Source organism: Vanessa cardui, chromosome 5 (assembly GCF_905220365.1).
Source record: "Vanessa cardui chromosome 5, ilVanCard2.1, whole genome shotgun sequence".
NCBI lineage: Eukaryota > Metazoa > Arthropoda > Insecta > Lepidoptera > Nymphalidae > Vanessa > Vanessa cardui.
Window position 1 is genome coordinate 8,763,623 of NC_061127.1, and position 16,721 is coordinate 8,780,343.

Here is a 16,721-nt window from a genome sequence, read left to right on the forward strand (position 1 = left end):
AATATTTTTTAGTCACAAATTCTATAGGTAAAATAAAAGCTGTATAATATATACTTCATTTACCAGATTCTTAGGTCTTTTCCAATATTTTTTATTGTAACTCTAATATTCATTTACATTATTATATATCTTGCATATTAAAAGGACAATTTTATTCTACTTTATCATAATTTCGTTTTCATTAGACTTTTAAAAACATTTTTTTTCATGGCATAGGTGGCAAACGAACAGGAGGCTCACCTGATGGAAAGTGACTACCACCGCCCATGGACATCTGCAACACCAGGGGGCTTGCAGGTGCGTTGCCGGCTTTTAAGAAAGGAGTACGCTATTTTCTTGAAGGTTCCCATGTCGTATCGGTTCGGAAAAACCGCCGGCGAAAGCTGGTTCCACAAAGTAGTTGTGCGAGGCAGAAAATGTCAGAGAAATCGCGCTGTTGTGGATTTTCGGACATCAAGGTGGTGCGGGTGAATCTTAAGATTTTGGCGAGATGTCCGAAGGTGAAATTCAACAGCCGGGATTAATCCGAACAATTCCTCGGAACATTCCCCGTGAAAAATTCGGTAGAAGATGCAGAGTGATCCGACATCTCTACGCAAAGCCAAAGGATCAATCGTCGATAACCAAGGCGTTACGTTAACTACGTTGGATGCGGTCAAATGGATGGAGCTGGTACTTGGGAGCACCCGCCTAGAGGTGAGAGCAGTACTCCATGTGAGGCCGAATTTGCGCCTTGTAAAGTTTTAGCCAATGGACCGACGTGAAATACTGTCTCGCCTTGCTGAGCATATCCAGCTTTTTTGAAGCCGATTTGGCTTTGCCATAAATAAATAATGTTTTAAAATAAACTTTTTTTTTAATATCGTGTAAAAGGGCATAATTACGGGTAAATATTGCAAAAACTATGTTAATAAACGAGAACTTTAACGTTTGTTTAAAATAGGTATCTATAATATCCTAATCCTATTCATCGTAGTCCTATCCACTAATCTTAAAAATATGAGCAATATGAGTGGTAAAATATAATAAATATAAAGGTATTAGTATTTTTATCTAATTAATTGCAAATCTATTGTCTATTACTCCGGTATTAAAATTTGATTTTAAGTTAAATTGATATACAGCAAATGAACTGATACTATTTTTAAGGTAGCCTTGGCACTTTTAAATAATTTTAAGTAGCAGAATTTTGAATTACTTTATTTATTGATTCATTCATGAAGTTGAGCTGCGTGTTTTTTTGAGAAACCGTCTGTAAGTAGCTTAAATCTCCAATAAAATTTTTTTTGATAAATTTAATGTCATATATATGACATATTGTCATTTGTCAAATTCAAATGTTTTGTAATTGTTGATATAAATTGCATGGAATTGGGATTCGTTTACCGAATAATTAAATATATTGAGGAATAGGTGTTTATAAATGTAACCTATTTGTCAAAAAACTTACTTTAGATTGGGTACAACTATTTGGATTTAGATTTTGTAGTCATAGGAATGAAACAGAATAACTATTTCACCTAATACTTAAAAAAATGTTTCCTACTAATCATAAAACAATATTTGTATTAGATCATACTCCATATTTTGGGATATCATCTGACAATCCCATTGACTTTGATGTCGCTAAAAGCAGGGGTCCTGGATATGTCCCACTCCCACCAGTGTGTAAATCATTATGGACATGCAGTGTTGAAGCGGCTGTCGAATATTGTCGTATTGTTTGGGATCTTTTTCCTGAAGGAAAACTGGTACTATTAATACAGTATTAAATTAAAAACCAATTATTTTGCGTTAGTTTAAAAATGTAAACTTGTACACTTTGTTATTATTTTAGGTAAGGTTTGTTGTAAGTGACTCTTCTGCACACATTTTAAATACGTGGGCCACTACACAACAAAATATTACACATGTAAGTTTGTAAATTCAAAACAAATTTATTTTGTTATATCTATCATAAATGTTTAAAAAATTAGCGTACTGATATTTTCAAGTAGATAATTGCTAGTAAATAGTTCCTGCTGTTTATAAATGGGTTTTCATTATATTCACATATATATGATAGTTATTTTTTAATAATATTGCTTTTTAATTCATGATCCCTCAGAATTTTAAATTACAAAAAAACAAGTAAATGTATTTCTTTACCAATTATATTAAATATCTTGATAGATTCTCAATGGATTATGTCTTGTTGGTCCTGTACGTCGTGGAGCTGGTGGTGATGTTGTTGGATTATGTGCAGCAATTGAAGCCTTGGCTGAATCATCTCCAACACAAGCTACACGTCCTCCTCCGGAGAGGCATTTTCAAAATCGGTAATTTTACTTTCATAAGCTTTTAGAGATCTTAAAATTTGGCAGTTAACTCAATCTTATGTAATCATATTTATTGCAGTGGTCGAATTATATGTATAACAAGTGCAAGAGATGATGATTCAATAAGAAGTCTAGCTGAAATTGCTCTGAATACACTTGTACAACAAAATAAAAAGGCATCAACACCACAGCCCCCAACTACTGGAGATGCGACAACAAGCACACAGTATGTACTATTTTACAATGTCTGAGGATTCATCATGTGTGAGGGTGTGTTACTTAACCTAACACGGGCTCTGTTAGGTTAAGTTAGGTACCCTATGTGCTATTCTATCAAATTTATGTCTGTGCCAAATATTATTTAGTCTTTGCTCAGTCATTCTAGTGTTGAGTAACAAACATCTATCCACCCTTCTAAACTTACCAATATATAAAATTATAGAGGTGTATAATAAAACTGTATATAATTATAAATAAGACAATTTAAGACAATTTCATAATAGAGATTTGTATTCAATGATTGTAATACAATTTCATAATATAAAATATTTCTATGTTTGTAACAATTTTTGTTACAAACATAGAAATATTTTATATTATATGTTTTAAATAACTATTTCTGTTATTGTTTCTCAGGTATGCATATTTATAAAGATCTGAATTGAGCATCTCACATTTTTTACTTAATAATAAATTCATTGAGTATTCTACCTTTTTTGTGTACCTAACCTAACATATACTATTAGGTTTGATTTAAAATTTATATGTTTCTTGATTACAGAAATTTAGTTGTACACTACTGCCATTTAGTAATAATTAATGTTACCCCTGAAAAAGCAGATACAAGGGTCAATAATCAACCAGTAACTGAGGTAAGTTCTGATATCCTCTATTTATTAAATACATTTCTTAATGTGGTAGTAGTTTTTATTATTATTCAAAGACAAAGTATATTTAAGTGAATGAATAGCATGTTTGTAATGAAACAACAGATTAAACCATATACAGATTGTAATTCATGTCTTCTATCAATCAATTATTTGTATAGTTTTTGTAATGCTAATTAATAATAATTTTTAATCATTTTTCCTATTACTATTATAACCTATTATGCATATTAAACATACTATGCCAGGAACCTCCATGCAAGTATCAACTACCACTATACAATGTTTCAAATCAATTGGTTGAATGGACTTAACTTGAATGGTAGGTTTCATTATATTTCATTGAATATATATGTGCAATTTTTTTATGGTTATGTCAAGTGGTGTCTTATTCTGCAAATTTTATAAAAGATTTTCTAGTATGAAATTTCTTTATGTTTTTATACAATTTTCAGATGGGAGGTGGTCTAATGAGTGTTGAAGTGATAGTTTGTCGTGCAAGTGCCCTAGCAAGTTTGTTAGGTCGACTGGTTCTCCCACATTATAAATTAGCTATAACAACTGTTACCGGCATCCCTATGAAGGTAATATTATTTTTCTGAATGGCAAGGATAACTTGATTAATTTAATTACACTTCATAATTTAAATTAATACATATATATTGATTTTATTGTCTTTATTAAATCAATTAAAATATTTAAATTGTTTTATTTGGTGTACCTTCGCTTGCACATTATAAAAAAAAAGGTTTGGTGCTTGGTAAACGTGATAAATTATTAAAAAATTTGCAGGAAGAACAAAATGCAAGTTCTAGTGCCAATTACGACGTTGAAATAATTCACTCAGCTGAGGCCCATGCAGGCTTACGAGCGACACAGACAGCACAGGAGGCTACTGAATCAGTATGTTTTATTCCAACAATTTATTAAATACTTTTTAAACATTTTTTTTAATTTTGTTCACATTCTCAATGAGTTCTTATACCCTTAAAAATTTCTATATAATTTCTACCAGATGAAACTTGCAGAAAATGCTGTTATAGCGTTAAGTACATGTTTTATTTGTGCAATAATGAATAATAAAAAAATAAAAAAAAACTTCTATTAAATAATTAATGTTTGCTGCGGTTGTAAGAAACTCTCTGTATTGAATATTTGACGACCTCCGTGGTCGAGTAGTGTGTACATCGGTTTTCGTGGGTACGCCACTCTGAGGTCCCGGGTTCGATTCCCGGCCGAGTCGATGTAGAAAAAGTTTATAATTTTTTTTATGTTGTCTTGGGTCTGGGTGTCTTTGGTACCTTCGTTACTTCAGATTTTCCATAAAACAAGTGCTTTGGCTGCTTACATTGGGATCAGAGTAATGAATGTGATGTTGTCCAATATTTATTTATTTATTATTTATTTGAGGGAGCTCAGCTTTTTAACAATTTGCCACATACTATAAAAGAAATGGAAAATATGAATGTTTTTTAAAAAAAACTAAAGTTGTATATTAAAGAAAAAATCCTATAATAATAAAATTGTAAGTTTGTTTATACTTTGTTTAAAATAATTTTATAAAATATGTATTTAAATTTCTTCTTTGCTTAGTTATATTATATCTGTGTGATGCATGCTTCCAAGATACGAGAACTCTAAAATTTTTGTAATCTAGTATATAATATTCTGTAATATCATTTAAGTGAATTGTAAATTCTTATGAGAAATAAAGTTTTTTAACCACATTTACATATATATTTATGGTAGCTGAGATGGCCCAGTGGTTAGAACGCGTGCATCTTAACCGATGATTGCGGGTTCAAACCCAGGCAAGCACCACTATATATATGTGCTTAATTGTGTTTATAATTCATCTCATGCTCGGCGGTGAAGGAAAACATCGTGAGGAAACCTGCATGTGTCTAATTTCATCGATATTCTGCCACATGTGCATTCCACCAACCCGCATTGGAACAGCGTGGTGGAATACGTTCCAAACCCTCTCCTTAATGGAAGAGGAGGCCTTATCTCAACAGTGGGAAATTTACAGGCTGTTACTTTACTTTACTTTACTTTTTAACCACATTTATTTAATATCTATAATGTGTCGGTGTGTCCGTAGGTGGTGCTGCGCTGGTGGACGCCGCGCGGCGCGGAGGGCGGCGCGGGCGGCTGCAACGGGCCGCTGTGGCGCGTCACGCCGGCCGACGTCGCGTCGCGCCCCTCCGCCTGCCTCGTCAACTTCCTCCTCAACGGCCGCTCCGTCACGCTCGAGGTGCCCAGGTGAGACATATCACAGATATATCAGTGTAATAAATACGCCAGTAGAATGTATATTTATTAATATACGGGTGTATTTTTATAAAATATTATTGCCCTGATTTTAACAAATCAAATTTACAATAATTTTCAATTGTCGTTCATTAGGCGACTCTCTTTTGTTTTTTTAATAATCCGTTTGCGCGGGAAAACATCTTGTATTATTTTATACAGCCATACCAATGACGTTCTAAAATCTATTATACTTTTATGAAATCGGATAAACTAAGAAAATATGAGTTTATTAAATATATATACTAATAGGCTATTTGACAATATGAAAAATAAATTGTGAATTATTGTAATCAGTGTATAGTATGAGTTTAAAAATTGTTATTTACTAACTGAAGTTGAAAATAATACTTAATTTATTCAAAAATCCATCAATAAAAATGCAAATTTTCAAATGTTTGTCACGTGACACAAAACGCTCCTGATTGGCCGGGCTTATGATGAAGTCACTTTCTTGTAAACTTAGCTTTTCTACTATATGAACCACAGATTAAAATACAAGAAAGTGACGTCACCGACCCCATTGCAGCGCCATATTGTCCAAGTAGCGTTTTTGCGCGCTATTTAAATATGGAATTTTTAATATGATATTTTTCGGCAAATATGTAGTAGAAATAAAAAACACAACTTTTACTGGGTTCCTGAACCTCTACTAAATAATATAAAATGGATTTTAAAAACCAGTCAAATAGCCTATTATAATATGAATGTATTAGCATAAAGAAGTATTTCTAACAAGTGTATTATACTAACCCAGCCCATCTTTTTCTTCTTTTCCTTTTATGGTCACAGCCAAAGACAACAATTGGATACAAGCTAGTTAGCTAGTTCAGAGCTTTTCTAAGACTGGTAGCGTAATACCAACTTAATAGGTCATCGCTATTGCTGATAATAATTATTTATACAATACGGGTGTTGATATTTATTAATTTAAACCCTAGGCCGTCATTGTCGTATTTGTTAATATTCCACGGTTGATATCTACGATGAGTGACTCAGATCGTAATAACTCTGGTTTCGTCAAAGTCGTTTCTGTCAATGTGTACTGTAAGGTATCTCAGTATGCTTGAGTCTCGCTTATTAGATTTTAGCCGGTGGCAATTACAAATTCATTATAGTTTCTTTATAGTTAAACGAACATAAAAAACGGTTTCTTTCTTAGAACACTTGAAAGTTGTATAATATATAGCCTGTTCCAATGAGAGAAAAACCAGAAAAAAATAAACTTTAGATAACATATTTTATACGATTCCAAATATTTATTCATGCATATGTCTTACTTTATAATAGGTACAACGCTGTACCAATTACCTTCTTATATCTACTTTAATTTGACTTACAAAATCATACAATCAACATAGAAAATTATTGGGTTAACAAATAATTATCAGTAAAATCCCAGAATCTGGAAATTGGAAGTAATATGCCACGGAATGCACGTGATGTTGTTAGTCCTGTGCCTGAATTATTTCCGGTCGTTTTGGATTGGCCGTGCCATCGGATTATGAGAGTAAGGAAATAGAAAGGGTACATGAGTATGCCCAAAGGCACACTCAGTTCTAGACAATACATATATCCTTCCCATTTTATATATATATATATTTATATTTATATGGTATAGGCGTTTGTCTTCCATCTCACCCGATGGAAAGTGTAGATGAAGACGAAGGTGGTACACGCCCATCCGAAAGAAACCTGTTCACTCTACTCTTAAAGGCTCCGGAGTTCAACTTATCAGGAAAAATAGACGCAGGCAGATCGTTCCAAATCTTAGCGACTCTTACCAAAAACGAGCTGACAAATCGTTTAGTTCGACTTTTGGGTATGTCAACAATGAATGGATGAAACTTTTGCCAGCGCCTAGTAGTCCGATAAAGGAATGGAGATGGTTCTATCAGTGCGAAAAGAGCCTTCGAGCACTCTCCAAAGTGCATCCTATAAAAAACCGATAAGCTGGCCACTCGGCGACGATGCTCAAGGGTGTGCAGTCTGCTATATTTTTCTTGAGATTGGCCGCCGGGGTCGAAATCGATCGACATTGTTAATACTACGAGCGACCTCCATGGTCGAGTGATGTGTACACCGGTTTTCATGGGTACGCCACTCTGAGGTCCCGGGTTCGATTCTCGGCCGAGTCGATGTAGATTACCGATAGTTTTCTATGTTGACTTGGGTCTGGGTGTTTGTGGTAACATCGTTACTTCTGATTTCCATAACACAAGTGCTTCAGCTACTTACATTGGGATCAGAGTAATGTATGTGATGTTGTCTCATATATTTCGATTAAAATTCTACATTAATTTTAGTAATAACTATTTGAATGTTCTGGGTTGTAAAAGTATAAATAAGGCATTACCTAAACAATTCGTTAGCAAAAAATATATAATTCAATTTAAGAGCGTGTGTGTCTGAAGGAAAGGCGGCGGGCGCTCGGCGTCGCACGTGCTTGCGGCGCAGGGCGGCGAGCTGTGGATCGGCGCGCTGGGCGGCCGCACGCCCTACGACGACCCGCCCGCGCTGTCCGAGGGCGCCGGCGGACGCGTCACCGACTACAGGTGCGACTCCGTCCGATGTATTTGAATATAGAATCGTTTCGTTTCGTTTTCATATTAATTCTATATTTGAATATTATGAATAATTTGAATATTTGAATATAGAATTAATATGAAAACGAAATCAACATCGAGTTTTGTAGATTTGTTCTTTTTTTTTCGGATGTGTCTCTTTATAATGAAAGTGTGGCCATCAATTCTTCGATACCTTTTATTTAATGTGTAGTTTTTGTTTTTAACCTTATTTTTATTTTAGATTTAGAAACACTTTTTTGTTGATTAATAAATTACCCAATTCCTGAAAAAACTGCCTATTTGTAAAAATTTCTTTTTTTATATAGAAAATGTAACATGTTTTCAGAATTAAAGAGTTCGGTGCATTAATGCAACAGAACAAGTTACATCCATTGCGCGGTGCGGGCGCTAACGCCCGGTCACGGGCTCGACTTCAACGGCATACAACGTACTGGCCGCTGACAATATCGTCGACGCTTATATTCAACTTGGGTTCCGTATGTCATGATACAGTTTTATTTAATGAAATTATAGTCAATTCCCAAAATGTTTGTAAAATTTACGTTCTATCTGCCTAGGTAATGGAACCATTGACGCGATTAGTAGTGCAGGAATCGCTTACGGAAGAAGAAGTCGACTCATGCCGTGGAGTACTACTGTCTCTTCTCGGTATGGAATCACGCCACGAGTTTCCATCTGCACAACTACCGTCTAATTTAAGGTAAATTATCTAATTAAGGTCTGGTCTGTAAATATAGGCTAAGAATTTTTTGAATATTAAAACAACATAAAAAGCCTATGACGTGTATTATAGTCAAAGCTTTGCTGAGCGGATATGTTTAGCATTACAATCAGAGTCGGATTTGAAGGTCTGGAGGCCCCCGTGCTACAAAGCAGTGGGGGCCCTAGACAAATAGAAGCGTGAACAACCTAATGATTATATTATCATGAATTAATTACTTTTTTATTTCAATCAGTAAGCTATTATTTATTTACTTATAACGGTAACTTTTAAAATATTAAATAATAACATTATTATAATTTGGCTATATCTTGGTATTTGTTAACTTGCTGAAAACTGTGCCCCCCACTAATGTGGAGGCCCCAGGGCGGTTGCCCCGGTTGCCCTCCCCTAAAAGACTTCCCTCTGCAAACCATGAATGACTACCGTTACTTCTATATATTGTAATCAGGGCATTTAGGCCCTAAATGCCCTGATTACAATATATAGAAGTAACGGTAGTCATTCATGGTTTGCAGAGGGAAGTCTTCGGGTCGTCGTGAGGAGCAATGGCGTCAAGTGTGGGGCGAACTCGAAGCGCTGATACGCGCGCACTCCGCGTCCCCCGCGCACCGCGCCCTCTTGCGCACGTTGCTTGAGTGCCGATCGCACAACAACCACGGCGCCGATGGTAAGTCTTATCGTCTTTAATATATTTTTTTTAATAATATGAGACAACATCACATACATTACTCTGACCCCAATGTAAGTAGCTGAAGCACTTGTGTTATGGAAATCAGAAGTAACGATACCACAAACACCCAGACCCAAGACAACGTAGAAAACTAATGGTAATCTACTCGGCCGGGAATCGAACCCGGGACCTCAGAGTGGCGTACCCATGAAAACCGGTGTACACACCACTCGACCATGGAGGTCGTCATAACGATAATTGTAGTTAAATTAAAACGTTAAACTTGGTATCCTCAATTAATAAGTAATTTCATACGATATTTTTAATACTAATTCATTGATAGAAATATAGAATTTTGATTAGGAGTCAGTTGTAGATGGTGTTTTAATGGTATTGACCATGACAATTTGCTGATCAAATTTAAAATGCTTGTAATACAAATTTCAAATGTATATACAATTAATGTTATAAAAAACGTCGCAACTTCGACAATTGAATATCCCACAAACCATTGTTCATTTTCTTGCGGTACTGTTTCGAGTCTCAGTGCATTGTAATGTCAACAATTGTAAATTACTTCATTCAATTTGATCAACCCATTTCTCAATTAATAACAAATTTTGCGTGATCTGTTTACTTGACTTTAATATCTCAAGAATAATTTTCAATCAAGATTTTAGTAGTAGTAGTTAAAGATTCTTAAGGCATTAAGAATCTTTAATATCATCAAGTTGCAAACTTTCATTATAACGTAATGTGTTTGGTAAGTCCTATCTTAATTTATAATGTAATAACAATTCAAATCTGTACAAATAGGCGCGGTGCTGGTCATTGTTGTTTCACATGACACAGAAGCCAAAAACGAATATTTTTCCTTTTTGGTAACTTTGGACAACCTTCAGTGTTACCAATGAGGTTTTGTTCTAAGAAGTAGATATATTGTTGCTTAAAATTTGATTAATGATTATGTTAATTATAAATATTAATGAGAAAACTGGCCAGATCAATTGTGATAAAATAAAACTAAGAATATTAATTGTTATCCGAAGATTTTTATAAAATTTAGAATATAAGATCTTAATTAATTCATGACAATATCTGAATTATTTCTCCTGTCATTCCCTGTGATCTCATATTATCAAATGGCTACTTCTTAGAACAAAACCTCATTGGTAACAATGAGGTTTTGTTCTAAGAAGTAGATATATTGTTGCTTAAAATTTGATTAATGATTATGTTAATTATAAATATTAATGAGAAAACTGGCCAGATCAATTGTGATAAAATAAAACTAAGAATATTAATTGTTATCCGAAGATTTTTATAAAATTTAGAATATAAGATCTTAATTAATTCATGACAATATCTGAATTATTTCTCCTGTCATTCCCTGTGATCTCATATTATCAAATGGCTACCAATTGCCAATAAAATGTACATAAAAAAGTCTTAATTTAATGATTATTATTTATTTGTTAAAAAATGATGTGTAATATTAATTTTCTTGTCATATACCCTAATATAACTTATTATTAGGCGATTCATCTCGAGCGACAGTCATAAGAGCGACGACGGACTCGCCGCTGTCGCCGGTAGGCGCGGGCAACGGCAACGGCAGCAGCGACGTGTGGGCGCCGCGGAACGTGCTCGACGCGCTGCTCGGCGCGCCGCGCCCGCCGCGACGCCCCGACTTCGCGGGCCGGATGGCGGCCGGCAGTCGGGTCGCTACGCTATATCCACATTTGCAGCAAGATGTGGAAGCACCACATTGATTTTTTTTTTTTGAAGACTCGAATGTTACAAGCAATAATTAAATGGCGGCCGGCAGTCGGGTCGCTACGCTTTATCCACATTTGCAGCAAGATGTGGAAGCACCACATTGTTTTTTTTTTTTTTGAAGACTCAAATGTTACAAGCAATAATTAATTTTTGATACTTGTGATGTTGTAAGTAGCTCGATTGATATGCAGTGTTATCATTTGTAAGTGTAAAAATGAGTTAAAGAAAGTGATTATAACTTTTTTAATAACAATAAAAATAATATTTTACAATTATTTAATGTTTTTTTTTTTGTCCTATCATTAATAATTAAATAGGGTTTGGGGTAAAATAAGTAAGTAATTAAAAATGCAACATTATAAAATTAATATCTTATATTTGTTCAATAAAAACTACATTGTGGGCCCGTGTGCCCGGCGCCCGGGTAACACGACCTTTGTATTATCTTGTTGCATATAAACTCTGCGGGCAGACTGTGTCATAAGGCAATGGAGTGAGTGTGACGGCCTGTCGGCGTCGTCAAGGCATCTGGTCCGGATCCTGCGGCGACGGTCCCGGCTCCCTCCCGGCCCTCGCCGCCCTACTCGTTACGATTATTGGAATGTCACGCGGGATGCGAACTTTCGAACGTTAATATTCTTACAAACGAAACCTAACACTAGGCCTCGCCGCCAGTCGCTCCGAAATTACACTCACGTCATATTGTACAATCTCACACTCTCGAGGAGCGCCCGGTGCGAGTCCGTCTAAACGCATCCGAAACTTCAATACCCTATAAAACTTACAAAATCGACCGGTACTCTTAAAACTTAACGCTAATTTAAAAATTAAACGGAATTCAAAAATAAATTACCTAGGTACAATATTTTAGTCTAAAAGCTATTTATAGGCGCGCGAGGGTCGCTCGGTGGGGTTGCGCGGGTGTCAGTGCGTAGCTTCCCGCAGCTTCTTGGCGACCGGCGGCGCCGCGTCTAACGAATCGCCCAGAGAGTTCTCTTCCGCTGAACTCGCCTCCTCCATTTGTCTGTATTAACAAAAATATATTTAACTATGTTATTCATACTTTATATCATCTTCTGGGAAGGTAATACTTATCGACGACTTATATTACGAAAGTACCTTACCGTATAATATAGGAGAACTACATATATTTTAAAAGAACGTGTTTTTAATTATATCAGTATTTATAATAACCAAATATGGCAATATTAGTTCCAAAGATTTGGTTTAGCGGCACTAATTAATATATGTATAACAAAAAAAGCATATTTATTTTCTAAATATTGTATACAATACCTTTTCGCGCGGGGCGTGCTGAGTGCGGAGTCAGAGTTATCAGAAGGAGAGGCAGGAGTGGCGGGTGACGCTCCTTTTGCGTCAAGAGAGTCTTCTGTGCATGACGTTGTGTCGTCGTTCACTGATTCTCCAGCTAGTTTTCCTGCACAGATGAACATTGTTTTTTAATATCCCATATCATGGCAATAAAATTGATACAGTAATAAAGTTCTGCAGATTTTCAGTATCAAGTATATTAGGTATAATTAAAAGAACAAGTGTCGTAAAAAATGGGGATTGTTAAAGATTATTTTTTACTCAATTAATTAATTTAATTGTAAGTAAGATTTGAGTAGATACTGATAAACTGAACTGAAATTAGTTCAAAATATATTTGTCAATAAAACATAATTGTTCTTTTATAAGAATTTCAGTCAATAATAGCAACATATAATCATATACTTTACTTACCATTACCATTGGTGGATGGTGGTTCAAGATTACTTTCATCACTGGGTAGTGGTGATCCTCCGTTTGTGGGTACGGTGAGATTGGGCTTCTTACCCAGTAATTCTGGCTGCAGATCCGAAACTATGTTGTGTGTCCATAATGCAAGTTCAACCATATGTGGGGACCATTTTTTACCGCAGCCATTTTGTTCCTGGAAATTATTTGTTTTTACATGACATGCTATTTTATAGTTAAGAGGGTTTGCTTTTTTTAATATACTGTAATAATAAAATTTAATTATTCTACAATAGAAATTTGATATTGCAAATTTGCCTATATAAAAAACAAATTTCTTGATAAGCTCACCTTATTTAATCTATCACAGACATTTCTAATATGTTTAACAAAATTGAGGTATTCCTTGGCAGTGTAATCGCTCCCTTCCATTTCTGGGATTGCTTGTATACATTCGTCAGCCATGAATGGTGCAATTTCTGGGCTTGCCGCCGCGAGGAGTGCTGATGCCGTTGCTGTGCCCACTCCCTTGAGATTACTGAGCGCAGTCATTGCTGATTCAATGTTTGGCAATTTTCGAAAAGCTTTCTTTGTCTCTTGCATCACCGCTCTTGGAGTGTTTACTTTTATCAGATATGATAATTGTGGATAAAATCTTCCTCTCTAAAAATAAAGATACAAGGAATTTAATATCCAAATATATTAAAAAATAAAAATTCAACAGAAGTAAATAAACTGTTATTCGCTTATTTATTGATGTTTACTTTATGGTAAAAATAGTTATTAAATAACAAAATTTATATTAATTAAAAAAAATATATATTCTACAAAGATATGTTTCTACAACACATGTTATACAGATGTGAGTATGAAAAATTAAAAGTTTTCCAATTAAGTACTTAATTTTCTAATAACTGATGATACTTACAGCTTGCTTCCATTTCATGAGTTGCACCAGCTCCTCGTGCAACATATGTGCTTCTTTGCCTCTCGACTTGATTTTCTTTGGTAATTCATTCTGGTACCTTTAAATAAAATTAAAAACGAACTTTATAATTGATTACAAATAATTTATACTGCCAATCTCAAAATATTACAATATTTAAACAAGAAACTAAATCCTAAATGTCACTTGTACTATTAAAGTCTATCTGTTAATATTTCAGGTATAACATGATATACTTCATTGCTATGTAATTCATTTATATTCTGAATTATATTTTATTGAAAACATGAGATCAAATGCCTTAAAAACAAGCCCAGTTTTTTTTACTCATACTGTAATAGCTATACAAATAAAGAACTGTTACAGAATTTAGCTACTTATCAATTCTGTTATTATTTTTGTGTTTTTTGAAACTTGAGTACATAAGCACCATAAAAATGCTTGTCATGTCCTTGACAATAAACTAAATTAATTATTTACTTTATATTATTTTACACAACAATATCGATTACAAATAAATTATTTAAAATCGAAAAAATATACCACGAGTATACTGTTACTAGAAAAAAATGTTGGGTTAAGCACCAACATGATGACTCATTTTACTCTGTATCAAACATTTTTAAGATAAAAGTAAAAGTTACAAAAATACAACTATAATCCGAATAGTCAGGCTTCCTATTTAACTACGATTGTGGTCTAATATAGTTAAAATTGTTGACTAAATATTTTTACGAAGTTAAATGGCAAGTCACCATTTTGAACGGATGTGAGTTGTATTCAACAAAGCATTGTATTATTTAGGTGGTTAGAAATACAATAACGTTGTATGCGCATTATTAGGCTTTTTATTTAATACAGGAATCTCTGGAATAAGGTAGTGAGCGCTGTTAAACATGTACATAATAAATGCATTTTTACGAGCGATGATACGTAAGGACAGCCACCATTTTATAACGCTTAGCGCGCCGATATTTTCCCCCACACTGGCTTCAGGAAAAACGATAGTGTCAATTTGACATCGATCCCACGTGACGCAGTGATTTTAATGAGCCGTCCGCGGACTAGAGATGCAGTCCGCGAGGGAGGTAGCTATCAAATCAGTTTGCACGGATACACACACAATACAAGTTCATTGACACGCCACGGCCGCATTTTCTCCTCTGAAAGACGTTCGCACTTACCAGTTGTCCAATTTAATGAGTTCTTCAGGTTTCTTCGTTTTCTGTTCTGCTTTCAATTTAATAGCTTGTGGGTATAACTTTAAAACACTGTCAAATTGTTTTGCATCTGCCTCCAGAAAGAAAGTAGACGTGTCTTTCGCGGTAGCCATTGTGAACGTTCTAAATGTACAACACTCTGCTCTGCGTACCTATTTAGTTAACTATAGCGCCGAACTCGACGCGGCGGCAGCACCTGGCCAACTGGGCGCCCTCTCCCCACTCGCCGCCATCTTGTTGACTGAACCTCGTTGTGACGTTCGATATTATTAACTACCTACTATGTATTTTGAATTCTGGCCTATTTTTATAATACCTAGTTTTCCACACGTATTTATAATAAAATATATTGCAATTATATTGATTTTGAGCTAACTTATTACCATATAATTAAGCTTTTCTTTGTTAGAGTGAAATAAAAAAAATACTTACTCATCATAGCAAGGTTATATCGGACACACTTTACAACATGGCGTTGTATCGAAATTAGGTCTTCGTGGAAAAGATCGTAATGCTTTCTGCGTTGATTTCTCATGGGGAAAACACAATTAGATTGATTTTATAAAGTGAATGTTATAAAATTTCACAAAATAAACACCAAAGTTCACAAATATGTTAGTCACGTCGACCTCGGCGCACTATCAATTTCCTTAAACGTGACGCAACACACGACACCGTTCTACCGAAACGACTTTGGTAAACACGCATATTTTCCGTTGCAATGCAGTACACACTGAGCTCGGAGTAGTCATGAAGTAGTAACTAGCCGTGTACATAAGGCATTTAGGTAGTACGACGTACATATCACCGGGGTGGAACGTCACCACACCAATCGGCTTTGTTGTTTTGATAGATCGCCACGTGCTTTGCTCCCTCTTTTTAATTTTTGTTTAGGTATATCCGTTTTATCGAGATTAGCTGCTAAGCGGCCGTAAAACGTAGTCGTTATATTTATTATCATTACCTATTGCGACACGCTTCTTAATGTTCTATTTTACATTTAATGAGTACCTGTCTTGTTTTCTTGCTGCAGTTCAGTATTTTAACATCTTTTATTTCTAATGTTATGAAAATACAACGATTGCGATATTAACTAGTCTTACCTATGATAATTTATCTGAATTTCTGCAAATACCTTAAACGATATTTCCAAACTTTCTAATTTATTTAAGGATAATTGCAATAAGATTCAATATTCAGGACATATTATTCTCATCTCATCACAGGACATATTGTACTCTTCTACGAATAAACAAATTGCACGTGTTTATAGTCAGAAGTAAAGTCACAGTTCGTAACTATCCCATCGCTATTCCACTACGCTTTACTAGGGCGGGATGGTGGGCGATGATTGCTTACTTTTTTCCAAATCCTTTAAAAATATATACTTAATATTCATTATATTTAAAATTCTGAAAACTATATACCTACTTTCTGTTCACCAACTCCAGTTAGTTAGATTTTACATTGTTAATTTATTAATATTAAATATAAATCTCAAATATTCCTTCATAGAATCGTCAATTAGTGACTGTA

The 16,721-nt window shown here is 34.7% G+C and overlaps 2 protein-coding genes across 2 annotated transcripts; one reads left to right on the forward strand and one right to left on the reverse strand.

Moving 5' to 3' along the window:
* The first annotated feature begins 1,315 nt into the window (after nucleotides 1-1,315).
* Nucleotides 1,316-11,554, forward strand: LOC124529850 (protein asunder). The gene is made up of 13 exons (XM_047103779.1): nucleotides 1,316-1,751; nucleotides 1,838-1,912; nucleotides 2,173-2,318; nucleotides 2,398-2,544; nucleotides 3,100-3,190; nucleotides 3,661-3,789; nucleotides 3,998-4,108; nucleotides 5,310-5,470; nucleotides 7,933-8,073; nucleotides 8,432-8,582; nucleotides 8,664-8,806; nucleotides 9,346-9,497; nucleotides 11,037-11,554. Exons 1-13 carry the CDS (start codon nucleotides 1,536-1,538, stop codon nucleotides 11,270-11,272), a joined length of 1,899 nt encoding a protein of 632 aa, XP_046959735.1. The 5' UTR covers nucleotides 1,316-1,535; the 3' UTR covers nucleotides 11,273-11,554.
* An 81-nt stretch (nucleotides 11,555-11,635) lies between these two features.
* On the reverse strand, nucleotides 11,636-15,432 carry LOC124529734. Its single transcript, XM_047103630.1, has 6 exons — nucleotides 15,150-15,432; nucleotides 13,948-14,044; nucleotides 13,371-13,682; nucleotides 13,026-13,215; nucleotides 12,576-12,717; nucleotides 11,636-12,303 (listed from the first exon to the last, which is right to left on the reverse strand). Exons 1-6 carry the CDS (start codon nucleotides 15,296-15,298, stop codon nucleotides 12,204-12,206), a joined length of 990 nt encoding a protein of 329 aa, XP_046959586.1. The 5' UTR covers nucleotides 15,299-15,432; the 3' UTR covers nucleotides 11,636-12,203.
* Between the last annotated feature and the right edge of the window lie 1,289 nt (nucleotides 15,433-16,721).

What these genes read in the sequence shown, in the direction of transcription:
- LOC124529734 (XM_047103630.1), bottom strand. Translation starts at nt 15,298, where the DNA reads ATGGCTACCGCGAAAGACACGTCTACTTTCTTTCTGGAGGCAGATGCA. An exon ending in ACCATCCACCAATGGTAATG is followed by an intron (nt 12,718 to 13,025) that starts GTAAGTAAAGTA and finishes TCATCTGTGCAG; the next exon opens with GAAAACTAGCTGGAGAATCA. An exon ending in AGCACGCCCCGCGCGAAAAG is followed by an intron (nt 12,304 to 12,575) that starts GTATTGTATACA and finishes TTGTTAATACAG; the next exon opens with ACAAATGGAGGAGGCGAGTT.
- LOC124529850 (XM_047103779.1), top strand. Translation starts at nt 1,536, where the DNA reads ATGTTTCCTACTAATCATAAAACAATATTTGTATTAGATCATACTCCA. An exon ending in CACAGGAGGCTACTGAATCA is followed by an intron (nt 4,109 to 5,309) that starts GTATGTTTTATT and finishes GTGTGTCCGTAG; the next exon opens with GTGGTGCTGCGCTGGTGGAC. An exon ending in GTCACGCTCGAGGTGCCCAG is followed by an intron (nt 5,471 to 7,932) that starts GTGAGACATATC and finishes GTGTGTCTGAAG; the next exon opens with GAAAGGCGGCGGGCGCTCGG.